At 32.8% G+C, this 19,823-nt stretch overlaps 4 protein-coding genes across 4 annotated transcripts; 2 read left to right on the top strand and 2 right to left on the bottom strand.

Moving 5' to 3' along the window:
• Positions 1 to 3,646: 3,646 nt before the first annotated feature.
• LOC112008531 (granule-bound starch synthase 1, chloroplastic/amyloplastic) lies at positions 3,647 to 8,270 on the top strand. The gene is made up of 14 exons (XM_065767744.1): positions 3,647 to 3,928; positions 4,340 to 4,717; positions 5,144 to 5,224; positions 5,338 to 5,436; positions 5,553 to 5,642; positions 6,364 to 6,427; positions 6,520 to 6,620; positions 6,719 to 6,828; positions 6,900 to 7,143; positions 7,246 to 7,422; positions 7,522 to 7,713; positions 7,831 to 7,917; positions 8,018 to 8,146; positions 8,235 to 8,270. Exons 2-14 carry the CDS (start codon positions 4,355 to 4,357, stop codon positions 8,268 to 8,270), a joined length of 1,773 nt encoding a protein of 590 aa, XP_065623816.1. The 5' UTR covers positions 3,647 to 3,928; positions 4,340 to 4,354.
• Positions 8,271 to 8,347: 77 nt separating this feature from the next.
• On the top strand, positions 8,348 to 12,703 carry LOC112008265 (granule-bound starch synthase 1, chloroplastic/amyloplastic-like; the record flags this gene model as incomplete). Its single annotated transcript, XM_065768026.1, is given in 13 exon segments — positions 8,348 to 8,725; positions 9,151 to 9,231; positions 9,345 to 9,443; positions 9,560 to 9,649; positions 10,371 to 10,434; positions 10,527 to 10,627; positions 10,722 to 10,831; positions 10,904 to 11,147; positions 11,250 to 11,426; positions 11,526 to 11,717; positions 11,835 to 11,921; positions 12,022 to 12,150; positions 12,308 to 12,703. Coding segments are annotated over 13 exon segments (1,854 nt in total). The 3' UTR covers positions 12,425 to 12,703.
• A 1,454-nt stretch (positions 12,704 to 14,157) lies between these two features.
• LOC136065068 (large ribosomal subunit protein P1-like) lies at positions 14,158 to 14,744 on the bottom strand (the record flags this gene model as incomplete). Its single annotated transcript, XM_065767741.1, has 2 exons — positions 14,158 to 14,418; positions 14,529 to 14,744. Coding segments are annotated over 2 exons (270 nt in total), but the record flags the coding sequence as incomplete, so codon positions are not given.
• Positions 14,745 to 14,782: 38 nt separating this feature from the next.
• Positions 14,783 to 15,853, bottom strand: LOC112008264 (large ribosomal subunit protein P1). Its single transcript, XM_065768020.1, has 4 exons — positions 15,745 to 15,853; positions 15,501 to 15,576; positions 15,033 to 15,248; positions 14,783 to 14,922 (listed from the first exon to the last, which is right to left on the bottom strand). The coding sequence occupies exons 2-4, from the start codon at positions 15,564 to 15,566 to the stop codon at positions 14,869 to 14,871; spliced, it is 336 nt and encodes a 111-aa protein (XP_065624092.1). The 5' UTR covers positions 15,567 to 15,576; positions 15,745 to 15,853; the 3' UTR covers positions 14,783 to 14,868.
• Positions 15,854 to 19,823: the final 3,970 nt, after the last annotated feature.

Below are 19,823 nucleotides of genomic sequence, written 5' to 3'. Positions count from 1 at the left end.
TTCAATTTTGATATATTATTAAATAATTTTAATTTCAAATAATTATTTAATTAGTTATAATTATAATTATTAAAATTTCTAATTTATATAGATTAATTTATTCAATTTTGATTATATTTTTAAAATATATATTTCATTTTATATGTAATTACTAATTATTGATTAGTTATCTTTCAAAAGTCATTGTTATAAAAAATCAAGTAGTTAAAAATAAAAATTTATCTTATGTATATATATATATATATAAATAAATTTATTTTTTGTTTTAACTTATCGCTATCTCGCCAAGAGCTTTATAGTTTAATTTAACACTTTCAATAGAGACATCCAAGTTTTAAATTCCCCTCTCCTAACTGTCGATCAAATTACACACACACACACACACACACACACACATATATATATAAATATCATCAAGAACCTTGTAGTAGCACTACTTTCTTTGATTTGAGAAGATTCCCTCGTGTTAGGATATTTAAGGCCCGTTTGATGTGTGTATTTAAACAATAATTTTCCATTTTTTTGGAAATAATACATATAAGTGAAAATACGTGTAATGTTGTTTGAAAACTGAAAACATGTGTTTAAACACATGATACAGCAAACAATTTTCATCATTAAAACAAACACATGACTCACCATATGATATAATTGTCATTCCATATAAAGCAAACATAAGAAATACACAACAATACTTTCCATATATTTTTTTTGTTTTGATATATTTCAAAGTGCAACATCATCCTGATTATATTTCTTTAAAAGCAAGTCAATGCCTATATATATATATATATTGGGTGAAATTAACAAGTTTTCCGTTGGAAGTAATTTTAACAAACAACAAATTAACTTTAGTACCCCAATTAGTTTTCCTTTTCCATATTTGAAATTTTCTCTTTTGAATAAAAATACAAAATGTCATCATTGAATTTTCATGCGATAGATATTGCGACTATGCAAAATCCAGTAATCCAAACGTTGGATGATTATTTGTCACTCCCACCTAATTTCTTTATTTTCGTACAGATTCTCTGATTCTTATCATAATTCTGCTTATTGTAAGTTACTAGATTTAGAGGGACATTCGTGGTACTCAACATTCTTGACTGTCCCAATGGGTTGGCTCTTTCTGTGTAATACACAAGACCGACCATTTAATGAATAATGCATGAGAAATTTTTTTTTTTTTTTTTTAAGAATACTAAGTATTTTTAACGCACACACGGAGAGAGGGAGAATGTTTTTTTAAAGAAACTTACAGTGGTATATATTCAAAAAGACCTAACTTTTAGATACACAGCACAGTGGTCCATGAGAAAGTTATCGAAAAGTAATCATAAGTAAAAGAATTTGTAAAAAGAATTGTGTAATGAAATTAAATTAGGATTTATTTAGAAAATGTCAAAAGTAATTTAATTAAAACTTCATTAGTGCAGGGTTGCTTTATTCTAAGTTTCTAAAAGGTAAATAATGAATTCTAAATGGGTTTCAGTTAGCTCAACAAGTGAAGTCTCTGAGTTGAATAAGAGATTTAGGGTTCAATCTCCTATCTATACCAAAAACTGATTGGTGTCTTGGTTTGATAATAAATAGCACAATCATCAGACGTAGATGTCATATGTTGAAACTCTATAAAATAAAAAAAGAGTAAAATACTATTTTGGTCTCTAAACTTTAAGAAGTTTATTTTTTGTCCCTAAACTATTGAAATGTTCATCTTTCATTTCTAAACTATTGAAAATATTTTATTTATGTTCTTAAACTTTTCCAAAAGTTTGTTTTTATCCCTATACTATTGAAAAAAAAATTCTTTTTTCGTCCCTATTTCTGTCTCTAAACTATTGAAATTTTTTTTTTACAAAATTTAGGGATGAAAAAAGAACTTTTTAAAGTTTAGAGACGAAAAAAAAATTAATAAAGTTTAGGGACTAAAATAGTATTTTACCAAAAAAAAAAAAAACTATTAAAATTTCTTATCATCATATAAGAGATATGAGATTCGATTCTGCCTACACCAAAAAACCAATTGGTTTCTTATTATTATTATTTTTTTTAATAAAAAATTTGGAAAATATTTTTCAATCTTTAATTGGTTTTTTTTTATTCAAAAAATTTGAAGGAAAAAAAAAAGTAAACAATTTGACAATTAACCGCAACATTTAACAAAAGTTGATGGAAAAACCTCAATTAAATAAACTTTATATTTAGAATGACTGAAATAAATAAAAGTAAAGTTAAAGGACTGAATGAATTCTGATGAAAATTAGATGGTGTATTTTGCATTTTAGACTTAAAAATAATACCCCAAATAAAATTATACTTCAAGCTCTTTTAGAAATGTAACATAAATTTCATTATTTATTCTATATTATATTAATAATCTTTCATAACTTTTTGTTTTAATAGTAAAAATTATTTCATACATGTCATGTTTGCATTATGTGACTTAATATAAAAATTACAAATCGTATAACATAATTTTACCATATGCTTAAATTAAAACTATGAATTCTTTAACCCTTTTTTAATCACCCGCTCAATAATTCTCTATTATTAATTGAAAGTAACAGAATTCCTTTAAATACAAAAAAATCATTCCATGTGAAATTATAAGATCTCTTCTATATATGCCTTCAAATCATATTCCTTGGTGAACAAGAAATATTTATTAGTTTTTTTTTTTTTAATAATGATTACATTATTTTTTTGACAAGGATTAGACATTCCTTCCACACAAAAAATATCCTCAAAAGTAACCAAGTTGACCTTCCTATCAAAAAAGGCCAAATAAGGATCATGTATCCAATAGGAATGTGACAATTTTTAACATAGACATTGTTGATATGATATTCTCACTATTTTCTGAATAAAATTTGTTCATTTTATGGTTCAGATTATAAATTACAAATTTAAAGGTGTATTCAATGTCACAAGTCACAACATTTAAAATTTTAAATGAAAATCACTTTGTCATGTACTAAACATAAAATCTTAATTATAATATGTTTCAAGTGAAATAAAGTGTATCATGCTCCGATCCCATTTGGATATAATTTATTGTTGCTGAAAACTGATTATTACTGAAAACACTGTAGCAAAATAATTTTTAAATGTATAAATAATACCGTGGGATCTATTTTTAATATTTTTTAATGCGTAAACAGGGTATGCACAGCGCATAAACAGTGCATACACTGTTCATAAACAGTAAATATTGTTGCTAAAAGTCAACAACTGTGGACAAAAAAAAGCTCATTAATTACATGTTGTTAGCCATCTATAGGTAATTATGCTTTATCTATGCTATCACAATATTAAAAATTTTAAATAAAATAAAATAAAAAAAAGTTTTCTGCATAGCACTTTCTTGTTTCATATCTTATATGACTAAAGATGAAATAAATAAATAAATGGAGGGGAAAGTCCTAGGAAAGATATTTTCTGTGGTGGTTTCCATCACAGCTAAAGATGATAATAACCACAAGAATTCTATTCCTCATTACCGTTTTATCCTTTATTTCAGGACTACTTCATGAAAAACTCATGCTTATTGCAATTTGTAATCTGTAATTAGCATATCATTGGACTCAGTCATAAGTCCAAGAAGATACAAACAAAATGCAAACAATTTCATTGAGCATATTCCACTTTTATTCACAAAATAGCTGGCCCCACGATTCTCTCTCTTGTCTTTGTGATTTTTAAGCCTCAAAAGAATCTTGAGGTAGCTGGGCGTCTCAGAATTCCCAACCATTGTGTGGTGGCCATGTGGAAAGTGGGACTATTGGCTTAAACCACTACAAATGGTAGCTCTACTTCTTCGTAATTCATTCTCAGTACCAGTTCAGTGCAGCGTGTAGGACTCAGGTCTAGGCATTGGTGCATAATCCATTCGTATATGCTAGGAGCTGAACTCCATTAAGTCAATGTAAGTATCTGTGTTTGCTTTTGTTAATTGAATGGTATGTGCCTTTCTGTTTTATACCTGTTTTTAATGTGTTTTCCCTTCCTATTTCGTGTAGTAAATTTGTAATGTTTTCTTAATGCTCCAAGTCCAATTGGCTACTAACAAAGTGTAGTCAAGAATAGATGACTTCAGCTTTTCAGCCCGTGAATTTGTTTTTACAACTTGTACATTACTTGACCCAAAAGTTTAATTGTATAAATCCAGCTATATATTATATATATATATATATTAGTCATTTACTCTTGTGGTTACTGGTTAGTACCCATATGGAACTTACCACACCACTTACGCATGAATATTTCAATATAATGTTAATAAGCATCAATGGTTTATATCAAATTGCTGTAATTTTCTTGTTTCATTCTTTACAAGAACAAAATATCACCAATGGCAACTGTGGCTGGTTCAAACTTTGTATCAACAAGTTCTCGTGTCAACTGTGGATCAGTAACTTCTGGATCAGAGGCTAAAGCAGCACTGATGAAATTTGGATTAATGAATCACACCATGACTCACAATGGGTTAAGATCTTTAAACAAAGTGGATGAACTAGTGCATGTCAGAACCATGGCAAAATTAACTACCAGGCAAACCAGGAGTAAAACATTCAAGAGTGGGAATGCATGGACTTCACGGACCATTGTTTGCGGAAGTGGGATGAATTTGATCTTTGTGGGGACAGAAGTAGGTCCCTGGAGCAAAACTGGTGGACTTGGGGATGTTCTTGGAGGTCTACCACCAGCAATGGCGGTCAGTTTAATTAGCATTCTCTTTTGCCTCATTCTCTCTTTAACTGATGATGTATTGGATGGACTTAATTGCCATATATAATATAGGTTTCCATGAGAATATGCCGCCATTTGGCAGTGCTTAATTTAGGAAGTAGAGATTTAATTGTAGAATTTTGGTAGCAGATGTTTAAGTATAAAGCTCTTTAGTGTTTTGTGTGTTTGACAAATGACAGTAATTAGCGTTTTAAAGTTTTGGATTTATAAAGCATATAAACAGTGAATATTGTAAAGGTTTTTTCTTAAAAGCTTTAGCCTTAATGTTGTTTTCATCTTTAAGGATCCTCTTTAACTTTTGCAAAATTGTCAAACCTTTGGCAATTTCATCTAAAAATGCTTTGAGGCACACTCTATAACTTATAACTCACTAAACTCAATCCTTGTCCAGGCCAACGGGCATCGTGTTATGACTGTCTCTCCACGTTATGACCAGTACAAAGATGCTTGGGATACAGACGTTGTAATTGAGGTATATTCTAGTCTACATGCATGTAAACTTTATATTTCATTTCCTTCTTGGAGGTTTCACTCTAATAAGCAATTTTCCATGTTTAAAACATTGAAATGCCACTTGATATGTAGCTTAAAGTAGGAGATAAAACCGAAAAGGTTCGCTTCTTCCATTGCTACAAAAGAGGAGTAGATCGCGTTTTTGTGGATCACCCAGCATTTCTTGAAAAGGTTGGTCCATTTCATTATCCTTTCATCTTACTTTACAGGTACAATTTTTAATGTGTCAAGACTTTTAGAGAGTCAAGCTAACATAGGCTTGAATTGATTGATAACTGAACATATAGGTGTGGGGGAAAACCAAATCCAAAATTTATGGGCCTATTACTGGAGAGGATTTCCAGGACAACCAGCTTCGATTCAGCTTATTATGCCAGGTTCATAATCTCCATCATTCTAGTTGTATATGATATGCTTTTCTGATCTATGCAGTACTTCGCTGGAAAATAGTTTGAGAGCAACATAATTCGCTGCACAATAGGTTTCCATCATAACCTTTGCCATACCAAGGGAATGTATGGTAACCGAAGTAGCAAGAAAGAATGGGACTTCTATGGTACACTGGTATTGTTTAAAAAAAAGGACAATAATGGAACTTTAGTTTTGCACCAAAATATATAGATGACATACTTGAGCCTTGAGGCATGTATTAATAATAAGGAGACACAAAAAAATTCACAACGGTTAAGTTGACATATTATGATTGGTGTATAATAAAAGTAATATCAGTAGTGAGTTCATGTTAAAGTAATGTTACACTAAGCATAGCATATCATCTTAACAAGTTGTGAAAAAGTTATGAAAATTATTGTCTCTAGTATTGCTCATGTCTTAATTTCCTTCGTGTGGCTCAATAAGGTTGTTTGAAATAGAGGTTGCACAATAAGTTAATGAGTTCATAGAACTGTTGAGAATAGTATGTTTTAGTAACAATCACAAATTAGCGTGTATGCAATCCATGAATGTCTATTCTAGTTTCATATTTCTGTATTGATTATCGATCCTTTCTTTAATGTATCATGTTTATTCATATCCGACCCAAAAACACCATTCACTCTGGTTATAGTTCCCAAATTTATCAACTTCTTTGGCTTTTAGGCAGCTCTAGAGGCACCAAGGGTTCTAGCACTTAACAGCAATGAATATTTCTCTGGACCATATGGTACGGACATTCATTTGTGAGGAAAATTAGAATATAAACTCCTTCCATTATATAAATTTAAAGCATTGTTTCTTTGATATTCCTGCGTGCAGGTGAAGAGGTCATATTCATTGCCAACGACTGGCACACTGCCCTGATCCCATGCTACCTGAAAACTATATACAAACCCAAAGGCATATACAGCACTGCCAGAGTAGGTTCCTTGTTTATCTCTCTTGAATTATCTATATAAGAATTCTGGTTAAAACACCTTTTACTTAAAAATGGATATGTGCTTTATAAAATTTTCAGGTTGCCTTTTGCATTCACAACATTGCTTACCAAGGCAGATTTGCCTTCACAGATTTCTCACTTCTCAATCTCCCAGATGAATTGAAAGGCTCTTTTGATTTTATTGATGGGTATATTTTCATCTACTCAATATAACAAATTACTATATGATGAACCTCATATGACAATAGCAACTCTGCAGGTATGAAAAGCCAGTTAAGGGAAGAAAAATCAATTGGATGAAAGCTGGAATTTTAGAATCAGACAAGGTTTTAACTGTGAGCCCATACTATGCCCAAGAACTTGTTTCTGGCGAAGACAAAGGAGTGGAATTGGATAACATCATTCGTAAAACTGGCATTCAAGGAATTGTGAATGGCATGGATGTCCAGGAATGGAACCCCTTAACTGACAAATATACAAACGTCAAATATGATGCTTCAACTGTAAGAATCTTTTCACTAACCTGTGTGTTCACATCAATCATTGTTTTTTTTTAACATCCCTGCTTCATTACCCAATATTTCTCAAATTTTTGGCATTCATAGGTGTTGGATGCAAAGCCTCTTTTGAAGGAAGCCCTCCAAGCTGAAGTTGGATTGCCAGTGGATAGAAACATCCCTGTCATAGGCTTCATTGGTAGACTCGAAGAGCAGAAAGGTTCAGATATTCTTGTAGCAGCCATTCCCAATTTTATCAGAGAGAATGTTCAAATAATAGTCCTTGTAAGCCTTTTTATATTCCCCATTTTGTTTTTTTATCATAATAGTGATCAGACCACAAAAACAGATTTGAAATTTATTGTGAGCTTTGTTATATTTAAGGGGACTGGCAAAAAACCAATGGAGAAGCAGCTTGAACAGCTGGAGAAAATATACCCTGACAAGGCCCGAGGAGTCGCAAAATTCAATGTTCCCCTGGCTCATATGATAATTGCTGGAGCTGATTTTATACTAGTTCCTAGTAGATTTGAGCCCTGTGGTCTCATTCAATTACATGCCATGCGTTATGGAACTGTATGATGCCTACTCAAAGTTCCCCAGTCTGCTACCTATTGCTATATGTTTCTGCATCAAAAACTAAGTAACCCTCTATTTTCTTACTACTTTACCCCCATTCCAACGACACTGCAGGTACCTATTGTTGCCTCAACTGGTGGATTGGTTGACACTGTTAAAGAAGGTTTCACAGGATTTCAAATGGGAAGCTTCAATGTTGAAGTAATAACTCATTTCCTTTCACATGCTTCGTAATGTCAACTTTAACTTTTGTGTATTTTGGTGTTGAGTTAAATATGAATTCTAACCAATGATCTTCCAGTGTGAAGCTGTTGATCCTGCCGATGTGACTGCAGTGGCTACAAATGTGAAAAGGGCCCTCACAACCTACGGAACTCCTGCTTTCACTGAGATAATACAGAATTGCATGGCTCAAGATCTCTCATGGAAGGTGGGTGAAACCTCTTATTGTATAAATCCAGCTATATATTATATATATATATATATATTAGTTATTTACTCTTGTGGTTACCGGTTAGTACCCATATGGAACTTACCGCACCACTTACGCATGAATATTTCAATATAATGTTAATAAGCATCAATGGTTTATATCAAATTGCTGTAATTTTCTTGTTTCATTCTTTACCAGAACAAAATATCACCAATGGCAACTGTGGCTGGTTCAAACTTTGTATCAACAAGTTCTCGTGTCAACTATGGATCAGTAACTTCTGGATCAGAGGCTAAAGCAGCACTGATGAAATTTGGATTAATAAATCACACCATGACTCACAATGGGTTAAGATCTTTGAACAAAGTGGATGAACTAGTGTATGTCAGAACCATGGCAAAATTAACTACCAGGCAAACCAGGAGTAAAACATTCAAGAGTGGGAATGCATGGACTTCACGGACCATTGTTTGCGGAAGTGGGATGAATTTGATCTTTGTGGGGACAGAAGTAGGTCCCTGGAGCAAAACTGGTGGACTTGGGGATGTTCTTGGAGGTCTACCACCAGCAATGGCGGTCAGTTTAATTAGCATTCTCTTTTGCCTCATTCTCTCTTTAACTGATGATGTATTGGATGGACTTAATTGCCATATATAATATAGGTTTCCATGAGAATATGCCGCCATTTGGCAGTGCTTAATTTAGGAAGTAGAGATTTAATTGTAGAATTTTGGTAGCAGATGTTTAAGTATAAAGCTCTTTAGTGTTTTGTGTGTTTGACAAATGACAGTAATTAGCGTTTTAAAATTTTGGATTTATAAAGCATATAAACAGTGAATATTGTAAAGGTTTTTTCTTAAAAGCTTTAGCCTTAATGTTGTTTTCATCTTTAAGGATCCTCTTTAACTTTTGCAAATTGTCAAACCTTTGGCAGTTTCATCTAAAAATGCTTTGAGGCACACTCTATAACTTATAACTCACTAAACTCAATCCTTGTCCAGGCCAACGGGCATCGTGTTATGACTGTCTCTCCACGTTATGACCAGTACAAAGATGCTTGGGATACAGACGTTGTAATTGAGGTATATTCTAGTCTACATGCATGCAAACTTTATATTTCATTTCCTTCTTGGAGGTTTCACTCTAATAAGCAATTTTCCATGTTTAAAACATTGAAATGCCACTTGATATGTAGCTTAAAGTAGGAGATAAAACCGAAAAGGTTCGCTTCTTCCATTGCTACAAAAGAGGAGTAGATCGCGTTTTTGTGGATCACCCAGCATTTCTTGAAAAGGTTGGTCCATTTCATTATCCTTTCATCTTACTGTACAGGTACAATTTTTAATGTGTCAAGACTTTTAGAGAGTCAAACTAACATAGGCTTGAATTGATTGATAACTGAACATATAGGTGTGGGGGAAAACCAAATCCAAAATTTATGGGCCTATTACTGGAGAGGATTTCCAGGACAACCAACTTCGATTCAGCTTATTATGCCGGGTTCATAATCTCCATCATTCTAGTTGTATATGATATGCTTTTCTGATCTATGCAGTACTTCGCTGGAAAATAGTTTGAGAGCAACATAATTCGCTGCACAATAGGTTTCCATCATAACCTTTGCCATACCAAGGGAATGTATGGTAACCGAAGTAGCAAGAAAGAATGGGACTTCTATGGTACACTGGTATTGTTTAAAAAAAAGGACAATAATGGAACTTTAGTTTTGCACCAAAATATATTGATGACATACTTGAGCCTTGAGGCATGTATTAATAATAAGGTGACATAAAAAATTTCACAACGGTTAAGTTGACATATTATGATTGGTGTATAATAAAAGTAATATCAGTAGTGAATTCATGTTAAAGTGATATTACACTAATAATAACTTATCATCTTAACAAGTTGTGAAAAAGTTATGAAAATTGTTGTCTCTAGTATTGCTCATGTCTTAATTTCCTTCGTGTGGCTCAACAAGGTTGTTTGAAATAGAGGCTGCACAATAAATTAATGAGTTCATAGAACTGTTGAGAATAGTATATTTTAGTAACAATCACAAATTAGCGTGTATGCAATCCATGAATGTCTATTCTAGTTTCATATTTCTGTATTGATTATCTATCCTTTCTTTAATGTATCTTGTGTATTCATATCCGACCCAAAAACACCATTCACTCTGGTTATAGTTCCCAAATTTATCAGCTTCTTTGGCTTTTAGGCAGCTCTAGAGGCACCAAGGGTTCTAGCACTTAACAGCAATGAATATTTCTCTGGACCATATGGTACGGACATTCATCCGTGAGGAAAATTAGAATATAAACTCCTTCCATTATATAAATTTAAAGCATTGTTTCTTTGATATTCCTGCGTGCAGGTGAAGAGGTCATATTCATTGCCAACGACTGGCACACTGCCCTGATCCCATGCTACCTGAAAACTATATACAAACCCAAAGGCATATACAGCACTGCCAGAGTAGGTACCTTGTTTATCTCTCTTGAATTATCTATATATTCTGGTTAAAACACCTTTTACTTAAAAATGGATTTGTGCTTTATAAAATTTTCAGGTTGCCTTTTGCATTCACAACATTGCTTACCAAGGCAGATTTGCCTTCACAGATTTCTCACTTCTCAATCTCCCAGATGAATTGAAAAGCTCTTTTGATTTTATTGATGGGTATAATTTTCATCTACTCAATATAACAAAATACTATATGATGAACTTCATATGACAATAGCAACTCTGCAGGTATGAAAAGCCAGTTAAGGGAAGAAAAATCAATTGGATGAAAGCTGGAATTTTAGAATCAGATAGGGTTTTAACTGTGAGCCCATGCTATGCCCAAGAACTTGTTTCTGGCGAAGACAAAGGAGTGGAATTGGATAACATCCTTCGTAAAACTGGCATTCAAGGAATTGTGAATGGCATGGATGTCCAGGAATGGAACCCCTTAACTGACAAATATACAAATGTCAAATATGATGCTTCAACTGTAAGAATCTTTTCACTAACCTGTGTGTTCACATCAATCATTGTTTTTTTTTTACATCCCTGCTTCATTACCCAATATTTCTCAAATTTTTGGCATTCATAGGTGTTGGATGCAAAGCCTCTTTTGAAGGAAGCCCTCCAAGCTGAAGTTGGATTGCCAGTGGATAGAAACATCCCTGTCATAGGCTTCATTGGTAGACTCGAAGAGCAGAAAGGTTCAGATATTCTTGTAGCAGCCATTCCCAATTTTATCAGAGAGAATGTTCAAATAATAGTCCTTGTAAGCCTTTTTATATTCCCCATTTTGTTTTTTTATCATAATAGTGATCAGACCACAAAAACAGATTTGAAATTTATTGTGAGCTTTGTTATATTTAAGGGGACTGGCAAAAAACCAATGGAGAAGCAGCTTGAACAGCTGGAGAAAATATACCCTGACGAGGCCCGAGGAGTCGCAAAATTCAATGTTCCGCTGGCTCATATGATAATTGCTGGAGCTGATTTTATACTAGTTCCTAGTAGATTTGAGCCCTGTGGTCTCATTCAATTACATGCCATGCGTTATGGAACTGTATGATGCCTACTCAAAGTTCCCCAGTCTGCTACCTATTGCTATATGTTTCTGCATCAAAAACTAAGTAACCCTCTATTTTCTTACTACTTTACCCCCATTCCAACGACACTGCAGGTACCTATTGTTGCCTCAACTGGTGGATTGGCTGACACTGTGAAAGAAGGTTTCACAGGATTTCAAATGGGAAGCTTCAATGTTGAAGTAATAACTCATTTCCTTTCACATGCTTCGTAATGTCAACTTTAACTTTTGTGTATTTTGGTGTTGAGTTAAACATGAATTCTAACCAATGATCTTCCAGTGTGAAGCTGTTGATCCTGCCGATGTGACTGCAGTGGCTACAAATGTGAAAAGGGCCCTCACAACCTACGGAACTCCTGCTTTCACTGAGATAATACAGAATTGCATGGCTCAAGATCTCTCATGGAAGGTGGGTGAAACCTCTTGCCAAGTAGATCATTCAAGTATAGTTTAGCATCATGAAGCTACAATAGAACATTTCTCTTCTTTTGTTATTAATTTTTGTTTGGTTGATTCAAAGTCCATAGAAGATATGCTAATCTGTAAATCATGTTGTACCGGCGCAGGGACCTGCTAAGAAGTGGGAGGAGGTGCTGCTAAGTTTGGGTGTGGCGGGAAGTGAACCTGGAATCGAGGGTGAGGAAATAGCTCCACTCGCAAAGGAAAACGTTGCAACTCCCTAAGAGCTACGGGAGGCCTAAAGCAAGAAGCTCTCCAAAGATTAACCAAGTTTCTGCTACTGTTTGTCTAACAGTCACAGACCTTCCTTTATCGTTATTCATTCTCGCTGGGAAAAATGTTATAGTAATACCTAGTTGGTGGTCTTAGATGGTAGTAATAGTTCGACCGAACAATGTAACAGCAACAGCCAGAATATAGTTCAAGGATTTTGATAGTATACATATATATTACATGCAAGTAGGCAAAACCAACAATTGCATTTTTAAAGATATTTCACTCAATTCTCTCCGTCGTGAATAAACCAATCATCTTGTTATAAACAGACATGCCAACAAGATCAAACTATATGGTTTTCCTTATACAGTAACTTTCCGTTTCACATGGTCGTCGGCTCGTTGCTATAAGGAACAATAAAGAAGTTACATGTCAATGAGTCTGTCTCCGACTCATATTCGCAGGATTGCTGTAAGCTTTTAACCCAATTATAACAGACACGTTTGGACACGAACAATCTTTCAAAAGCTCACATGGCTACATAACATAACAGACACGTTTAGACATGAACAATCTTTCAAAAGCTCACATGGCTACATAACAGCAAGGCATACAGGGCTTTCTACGGCAAAAAAAAAATGCTCTAAGAAGACAAAATTTAACTACAAAATTTGTTATAGCCTAATAACAGTACTCTATATCTTTTCATTTGAAATGCATTTTGACAAATTCAATATTAAATTACACTTCCTTTTATCCTCCATATTTGCAAATTTACTAAAAAGTTAAAAACCAATAATTATGTTAGTAAATATTATATGTTTAACACAAAATTTAACGTTCGTACTAATTAAATTTTCAAAATATATAATAATATTTATTTTATTAAGTATATAGTCTTACAACCAATTTTATAACTAAACTTTATCCCCATAAAAATTCTTTTCTATTGGCAAAAGAGGCATGACTGCAGCTGCTACCTGAACATGACCACTTAAACTAAAACAGTAGAAAGCTAACTTTAAATTCCTTGGAGGTTAGGTTCTACCTTCAGTATGATTCAGAAGCCAATTATAGCACAAACTAGCTTACAGAGCATTCAAACATCCAAAGTTAAAATAAAAGAAAAAAAAATTGAAGTAGCTACAATGGAGCTAAGATTTGGCAAACATGGTAAGCTAATGCATTTTTCCTTTATCACTAGTTAGATGGAGATAGCATGCAATTTGAACTAGCTTCATATACACATAAAAGAACCATACACTAGCACTAAAACATCTACCAAGATAAAGCAAAATACTAATAATTCAATCACACAAAGGCATCTTTCACAGCATATATCCAGTGCCCATAACATTGGACCATTTAAATACACCAGTGAAGAAACACTACAGGATCCAATAGCCCTAAAACCAGAGAACATTAATGTTATCAACAGCATAAGATAAATCAACTCCCAACACAACAATATATATTTTTTGACAACTCCCAACACAACATGATGTAGGAACCTGACTACGAAGCCCTAATTGAAATCTCAAAACCATACACAGCAAAATGTATGGATGAAGAACAGAGCAAAGAGCAACAGCAACCAAAAGATGACCTGCACATAACAGGTCAATGGCGCCTCATTACCAACATTCAACTGCTAAACATATATCTTGATTAGGTAGAACTATTTAACTACTACGGCAAATTGTTAGCCTCATTGCATACTCAACAACACAAATTCAATGAATAACAGAAAGAAAAGTTAATTATTGTCTAAAAATATTGAAATACTAACATATCTCCAAAAACAAAATCACATAACGTTCAAAAACACACTTCACTTCTCATCACTTCGTCCTTAGAAGATGAAAATTGTAACTAACAAAAAAAATAACTACTACATCGCTAGGGTCAAACCCTTAAAATACAAATCCAGTTAAAACAAAAACAGCTCCTAATCAAACAAGCTGAATCCCATATCATCATCACTCTCTTCCTTTGGCTCTTCCTGTAAAATCACAAAAGAAAGACACACAACGATCAGATAACTCAAAGCCCAAAACACTTTCAACGTGGAAAACCAACTCAGCAAAAAATTACTTAATTGCTCCTATTTACCTTCTTTTCCTCAGGTGGAGGAGCAGCGGCAGCAGCACCACCGCCACCACCTGCAGCTGGTGCAGCAACAGCAACTGCAGCACCACCGCCGGCAGCCCCAGCGTTCAAAATGAGATCCTCAATGTTTCTCTTCTCGGCAAGCTTGGCAAACAAGCTTGGCCAATAAGATTCAACGTTCACGTTTGCTGCCTTCACCAATGTGGCAATCTTCTCCGACTATTACAATCGATTTAAGGAAAAACACACACACACTGAAAATTGTAACTAACAAAAAAAATAACTACTACATCGCTAGGGTCAAACCCTTAAAATACAAATCCAGTTAAAACAAAAACAGCTCCTAATCAAACAAGCTGAATCCCATATCATCATCACTCTCTTCCTTTGGCTCTTCCTGTAAAATCACAAAAGAAAGACGCACAACGATCAGATAACTCAAAGCCCAAAACACTTTCAACGTGGAAAACCAACTCAGCAAAAAATTACTTAATTGCTCCTATTTACCTTCTTTTCCTCAGGTGGAGGAGCAGCGGCAGCAGCACCACCGCCACCACCTGCAGCTGGTGCAGCAACAGCAACTGCAGCACCACCGCCGGCGGCCCCAGCGTTCAAAATGAGATCCTCAATGTTTCTCTTCTCGGCAAGCTTGGCAAACAAGCTTGGCCAATAAGATTCAACGTTCACGTTTGCTGCCTTCACCAATGTGGCAATCTTCTCCGACTATTACAATCGATTTAAGGAAAAACACACACACACTCACACACAAACACGCACATCTTCCAGAAACATCCACACTAAACAGAGATCATTAAACAAAGAAAAAGGGTATAACTTTTTGATCATAACAACACAAGATTATAAATCTAATTGGGTTTAGCAAATATTGAAAACAAAAAAATTATTTTCGTTTCCACCATTTCCTCTACAAATAAAACATAGATCCCCTTATCAAATTCGAAGAGAAAAGGATACAGTGATGGGAATACCATCGTCATGGAGGATCAAACAAGCGAGAGTGCAAGCTTGCTCTGAAGCCATGGCTTTTTCTCTGAAATGAATAAGTTGAAATGAAGGAGAAGATGAGGAGATATAAACACAACCAAAAATAAAAATAAAAAACTAATCAAACAATATCACAAATGAATAAACATGAACGAATTACAGTTTTTTTTTTCTACTGAATATAGCTGAAAAGAAGAGGAGATGATGATTAAACCTGAACTGAGGGATCTGGAGATAGCTGTATTGAATGCCTAGCGGCCGCTGCCAAGAGATGTGCAAAGTTAGCTAGGGTTTGAGGAATGTGCATATGGCAGGGAGATAGGGTTTTTATTGAGGTGGGAGAGAATTAATGGGCTTGACTCACTCGTTATTCGGCCCACTTTAGATTGGGCCGTCTATGTAAATGGACTAGGCCCTTAACTTAGTTTTATAAAATGCAAATTCGTATTTAGTTTAATCTTTTAATTTTTTTAAAATATTTTATAAATTATTTGATGTTATTGGATGGTAAAAAAAATTATGTAAGTTATGAGCTCAGATTAGAACTAATAATAGCTTGTCACTTAAAAGAGTATTTGTACTATAAAAACTTATGTCTATTTTAATATATGAACCTATTTTTTTTTTTTATACAATCTTTTTTCAAAAGCATTCGTTGTCAAATTATTTATTTTAAAAATTATTTCAATAACATGTTCATTATTCATGCATATAACCACTTTCTTAAGACGCCCCACATCACTCTCACACACACCAATAGAAAAAACTAAATTGAAAAATTAATCAAATATGTTTTTACACATGAATATCAGTTGTGTAAATTTATACGAGTACTAATACTATAGTTATGAACAAGATGTGCATAATTTTAGATAAACTAATATGGGTAATTTTTTTGGTTGGTTTGCCAAAATTTTGCATTTATACTGTAAGGACATGTTTTACAGCCCAAGCTCAAAATGTATGAGATCTTGGCCCAGTGAGCCCAGTACTATAAATTTATAGAGAGTAGGTTGGAGAACTAGGTCCTAATGAATTTGACAACGACTAGTATAAATTTAAAAGATGATCAAGCATGAACAAGGAAAATAGAGCTAAATCTATTCACTGTCCAAGGAAATCTTTTCTCTATATAAATCAATAACAGAGGGTATAAATACAATTTTGATTGCTACAGTACTCTCTTTCTATTTTTTCAATCCCCCTCTCATGGAGAGTCTCTCACATTATATAGCTCCCTTTGGATTATCTTGATCTTACACTTGTTGATCATCTGAGCTTTTACTTGAGTGTCTGTCCCATCAGACATCCTCTTTAGCTTTTTGTGAGTCGTAGTAGCCAAGATTGCACTGTTCATGAGTCTTCTCCACATAAATACGGCTAGAAAAGTAGTTGCAGTGCATTTAATGCGTTGGTAGCAGCTTTTCCTTAGATATTTCTGAGTTCCCATCACTCTTACACGTGTATGATGCCCGTCCTTATCGCTAAAGCATCCTAGAAGTTCACATTGATTGTTGGAATACAGATTTGAGCTGCATTCATCATATCTGAGGAGGAGTTCCTCCTCGGATCACCTTTCATTCGTTCTTTACTTATGAGACTTTAAAATTAGAACCTTTCATAACTATTTGTCCATTCTTGGATCATTTAATGTCTTCGAACCAAGCTCAAGGCCCAATATATGATTCTGGGCCCTTATCCCTAAATATACCATTTTATATTAATTGACGCAAGTGCTCTAAAAATTGTTATGAAAATATTATGGATGGACTATTACCTATAAGTAATAAAAATTTACTTAAATTATAACTAAAACTTATCAAACAAAAACAAATAATTCCATGTAATAGAAATTTACATAAGTTGTGACTAAACCTATCAAACCAAAAAAAAAAAAAAAAATCATGCCACGCATAAGTATAAGACCTTTGGTATAATATCATCCTTTTTTTTTTTTAAGATTTTAATGTCAATCAATTAGTTATTACTTATTATCACCAATATATTTACAGTAATATTAATATTATATTAGATCATGTCAAATCATAAAATATTACCCCCCCCCCCAAAAAAAGTAGTTCTCTCCTTGAAGAAAAAAAAAATTGTTCTCTTCCTTTTTTATTATATATTAAAACTAATGTGAAACTTTATTATTATAATTGTTAAAAGTTTTTTTACAGAATACTAAAATTAAAATCCTCATACCAAGTGTTTTTTTTTTTTTTTATAGAAAATTGATTATTTATTTTCTAATTTTTAGTAATCTACATCAAGTTATTTTTTTTTTTTTAATAATAAATTTGAGTTATGTGCTCATGTTCATCTCACTAAAACTATGTAACTAATGTAAATTCATGTTTTACAACAAAATTTCATTATGTGACTCACCGTAAGTATATAATATTTTAAACGTAATTTATTTTAAATGAAACTTTATTAGCAAAGAGTTAATAAAACTAACATACTATTCTGATTAACACTTAGTTATCAAAAGTTTCAAGAAAATTAAAAGTTTTTATTATTTATTTAAAATTATTTTATGATCAATTGTAATATATATATATATTGATAAAAAAAAAAAAAAAAAAAAAAAAAAAAAAAACTTGATCTTATACAATGTGCATTCACCAATTAACTTAAAGTGATATTTTTTACTATCTATTTTATCAATAAAATTTAATAATTTTTTTATTTTTTTTTTCTTATGATAAAATATTAGTCTAACATAATATTAAGACCAAGAAACTAGGCATACATCTTGTGCATTAAAATTTAAGTAAATTTTACAAAATATCAAAACAACGTTTATTTGAGCAATCAACATATTTGACATGATTTGATTATCACACTTTTTTTTAATTGAAAGTACATAAAACATAAAAGACATGTATATCACCTATAATTCTAAAACGACATTGCTTGTTATTAAACGAAATTGATAGGAAAAATATTAGACAATTTATAGGTAAAAAAATTTCATGAGATATTGGAGGGAATTAAACGAAAAGATGATATTATTAATTCTGAATCAGAAAAAGTTTTTTGGGAATTGGTTTTTGAGGAATATAAGAGATTAAAAATTAAGTAGTTGTGTTGAGTGGCACTCCAAAAGATGATATACTCATTGGGGTTTCAAGTGTAAAGAAAGAGGAGTACAAGGCAGAGTCTAAACGACCTGTAGCAGAGCTATAAACTACATGCAGTATAAGTTTAGTTAAGTTTATTACTGATGAGAGTCCAATTGTCAACATCTTATGCATTTGTCACTACAACAAATATGACTTTTTTCAAGGGTCAAAACCCTTTAAAAAAGTATTAAAAAACCTTGAAAAAAATTATTTTAAGAGTCTAATTGACCCTTGATAACCTTCAAAACATATACCGTCAAAAAGGAAATTTTGAAGGCCCTCGTGGCCCTTAAAACAAGTGTTCTAATCTTATTTTGAGTGTCAAGAGACTCTTAAATAACCTTTTACCAAGATTTAAAAGATTTATATTTACAACCCTTGATAAATAAGGTTATTTAAGGGGTCTCTTGACTCTCAAAATAAGATTTTATTTTATTTTAAAAAAAACCACAATTATGCACAATATATATATATATACACACAAAAATTCACAATTGTTGAGATGATATGCTATGATATTGATGTATAGCAAAAGTGGTATATTGCTACAATTACACTTTCTTTGATCTTTAAACTCAAACCTACAAATTATTGTCAATTATTGTTTAAGAGAAAAGATATCAACAACCACACTTTGTACAGAGACCAAATTTGTCCAAAAGTTAAAAGTTTTGATACATTTTATTCTTCATTATTATCATCTCCGAAACAAGAAGTTATCAACTAGTACAATTGAACATTTAAGTCATTATGGGTGCCCTCAAGTTTCTGAAAAAAGAGAGAATGATACCAAAAGTTTATCAATTTCCCAGCAAATATATCTACACACCTTTCACGGGAGTGTCTGACTTGGTAAAGAAATCAGATGCAAATGGCAAGCAAAAGACATATTTGTATTGCATGCTTCACCTTGAAGCCTTTTCACCTCTGATGTCTACTAGGTGATTGTTTCAACATAGTTGATTCTTGAAAATATGTCTACCAAATATCAGAAGCAAGTGGGGAGCCCAATCTGCATGACTGGGAAGGCCAAATTATAAGGAAATAAGCAAAAAAGAAGTTAACCACTCTAAATAGGCAAAGTCCATAAAATAAGAAAGCCTAAATTTCAACTTGATTGAAACCAAACTAAAGACATCAAAAAGAATCAATGTCGCATGGAAAC

The sequence above is a fragment of the Quercus suber genome, unplaced genomic scaffold, assembly GCF_002906115.3.
Source record: "Quercus suber isolate HL8 unplaced genomic scaffold, Cork oak 2.0 scaffold_26, whole genome shotgun sequence".
Taxonomy (NCBI): domain Eukaryota; kingdom Viridiplantae; phylum Streptophyta; class Magnoliopsida; order Fagales; family Fagaceae; genus Quercus; species Quercus suber.
This window is presented reverse-complemented; position numbering and strand designations above follow the sequence as displayed.

Excerpts from the sequence above, each read along its gene's own strand:
- LOC112008531 (XM_065767744.1), top strand. The coding sequence starts at position 4,355 with ATGGCAACTGTGGCTGGTTCAAACTTTGTATCAACAAGTTCTCGTGTC. Across the intron at positions 5,225-5,337 it reads ATACAGACGTTGTAATTGAG|CTTAAAGTAGGAGATAAAAC; the intron begins GTATATTCTAGT and ends CTTGATATGTAG. Across the intron at positions 7,714-7,830 it reads ATGCCATGCGTTATGGAACT|GTACCTATTGTTGCCTCAAC; the intron begins GTATGATGCCTA and ends ACGACACTGCAG.
- LOC112008264 (XM_065768020.1), bottom strand. The coding sequence starts at position 15,566 with ATGGCTTCAGAGCAAGCTTGCACTCTCGCTTGTTTGATCCTCCATGAC. Across the intron at positions 15,249-15,500 it reads ACGATGGTATTCCCATCACT|TCGGAGAAGATTGCCACATT; the intron begins GTATCCTTTTCT and ends CGATTGTAATAG. Across the intron at positions 14,923-15,032 it reads CTCCACCTGAGGAAAAGAAG|GAAGAGCCAAAGGAAGAGAG; the intron begins GTAAATAGGAGC and ends GTGATTTTACAG.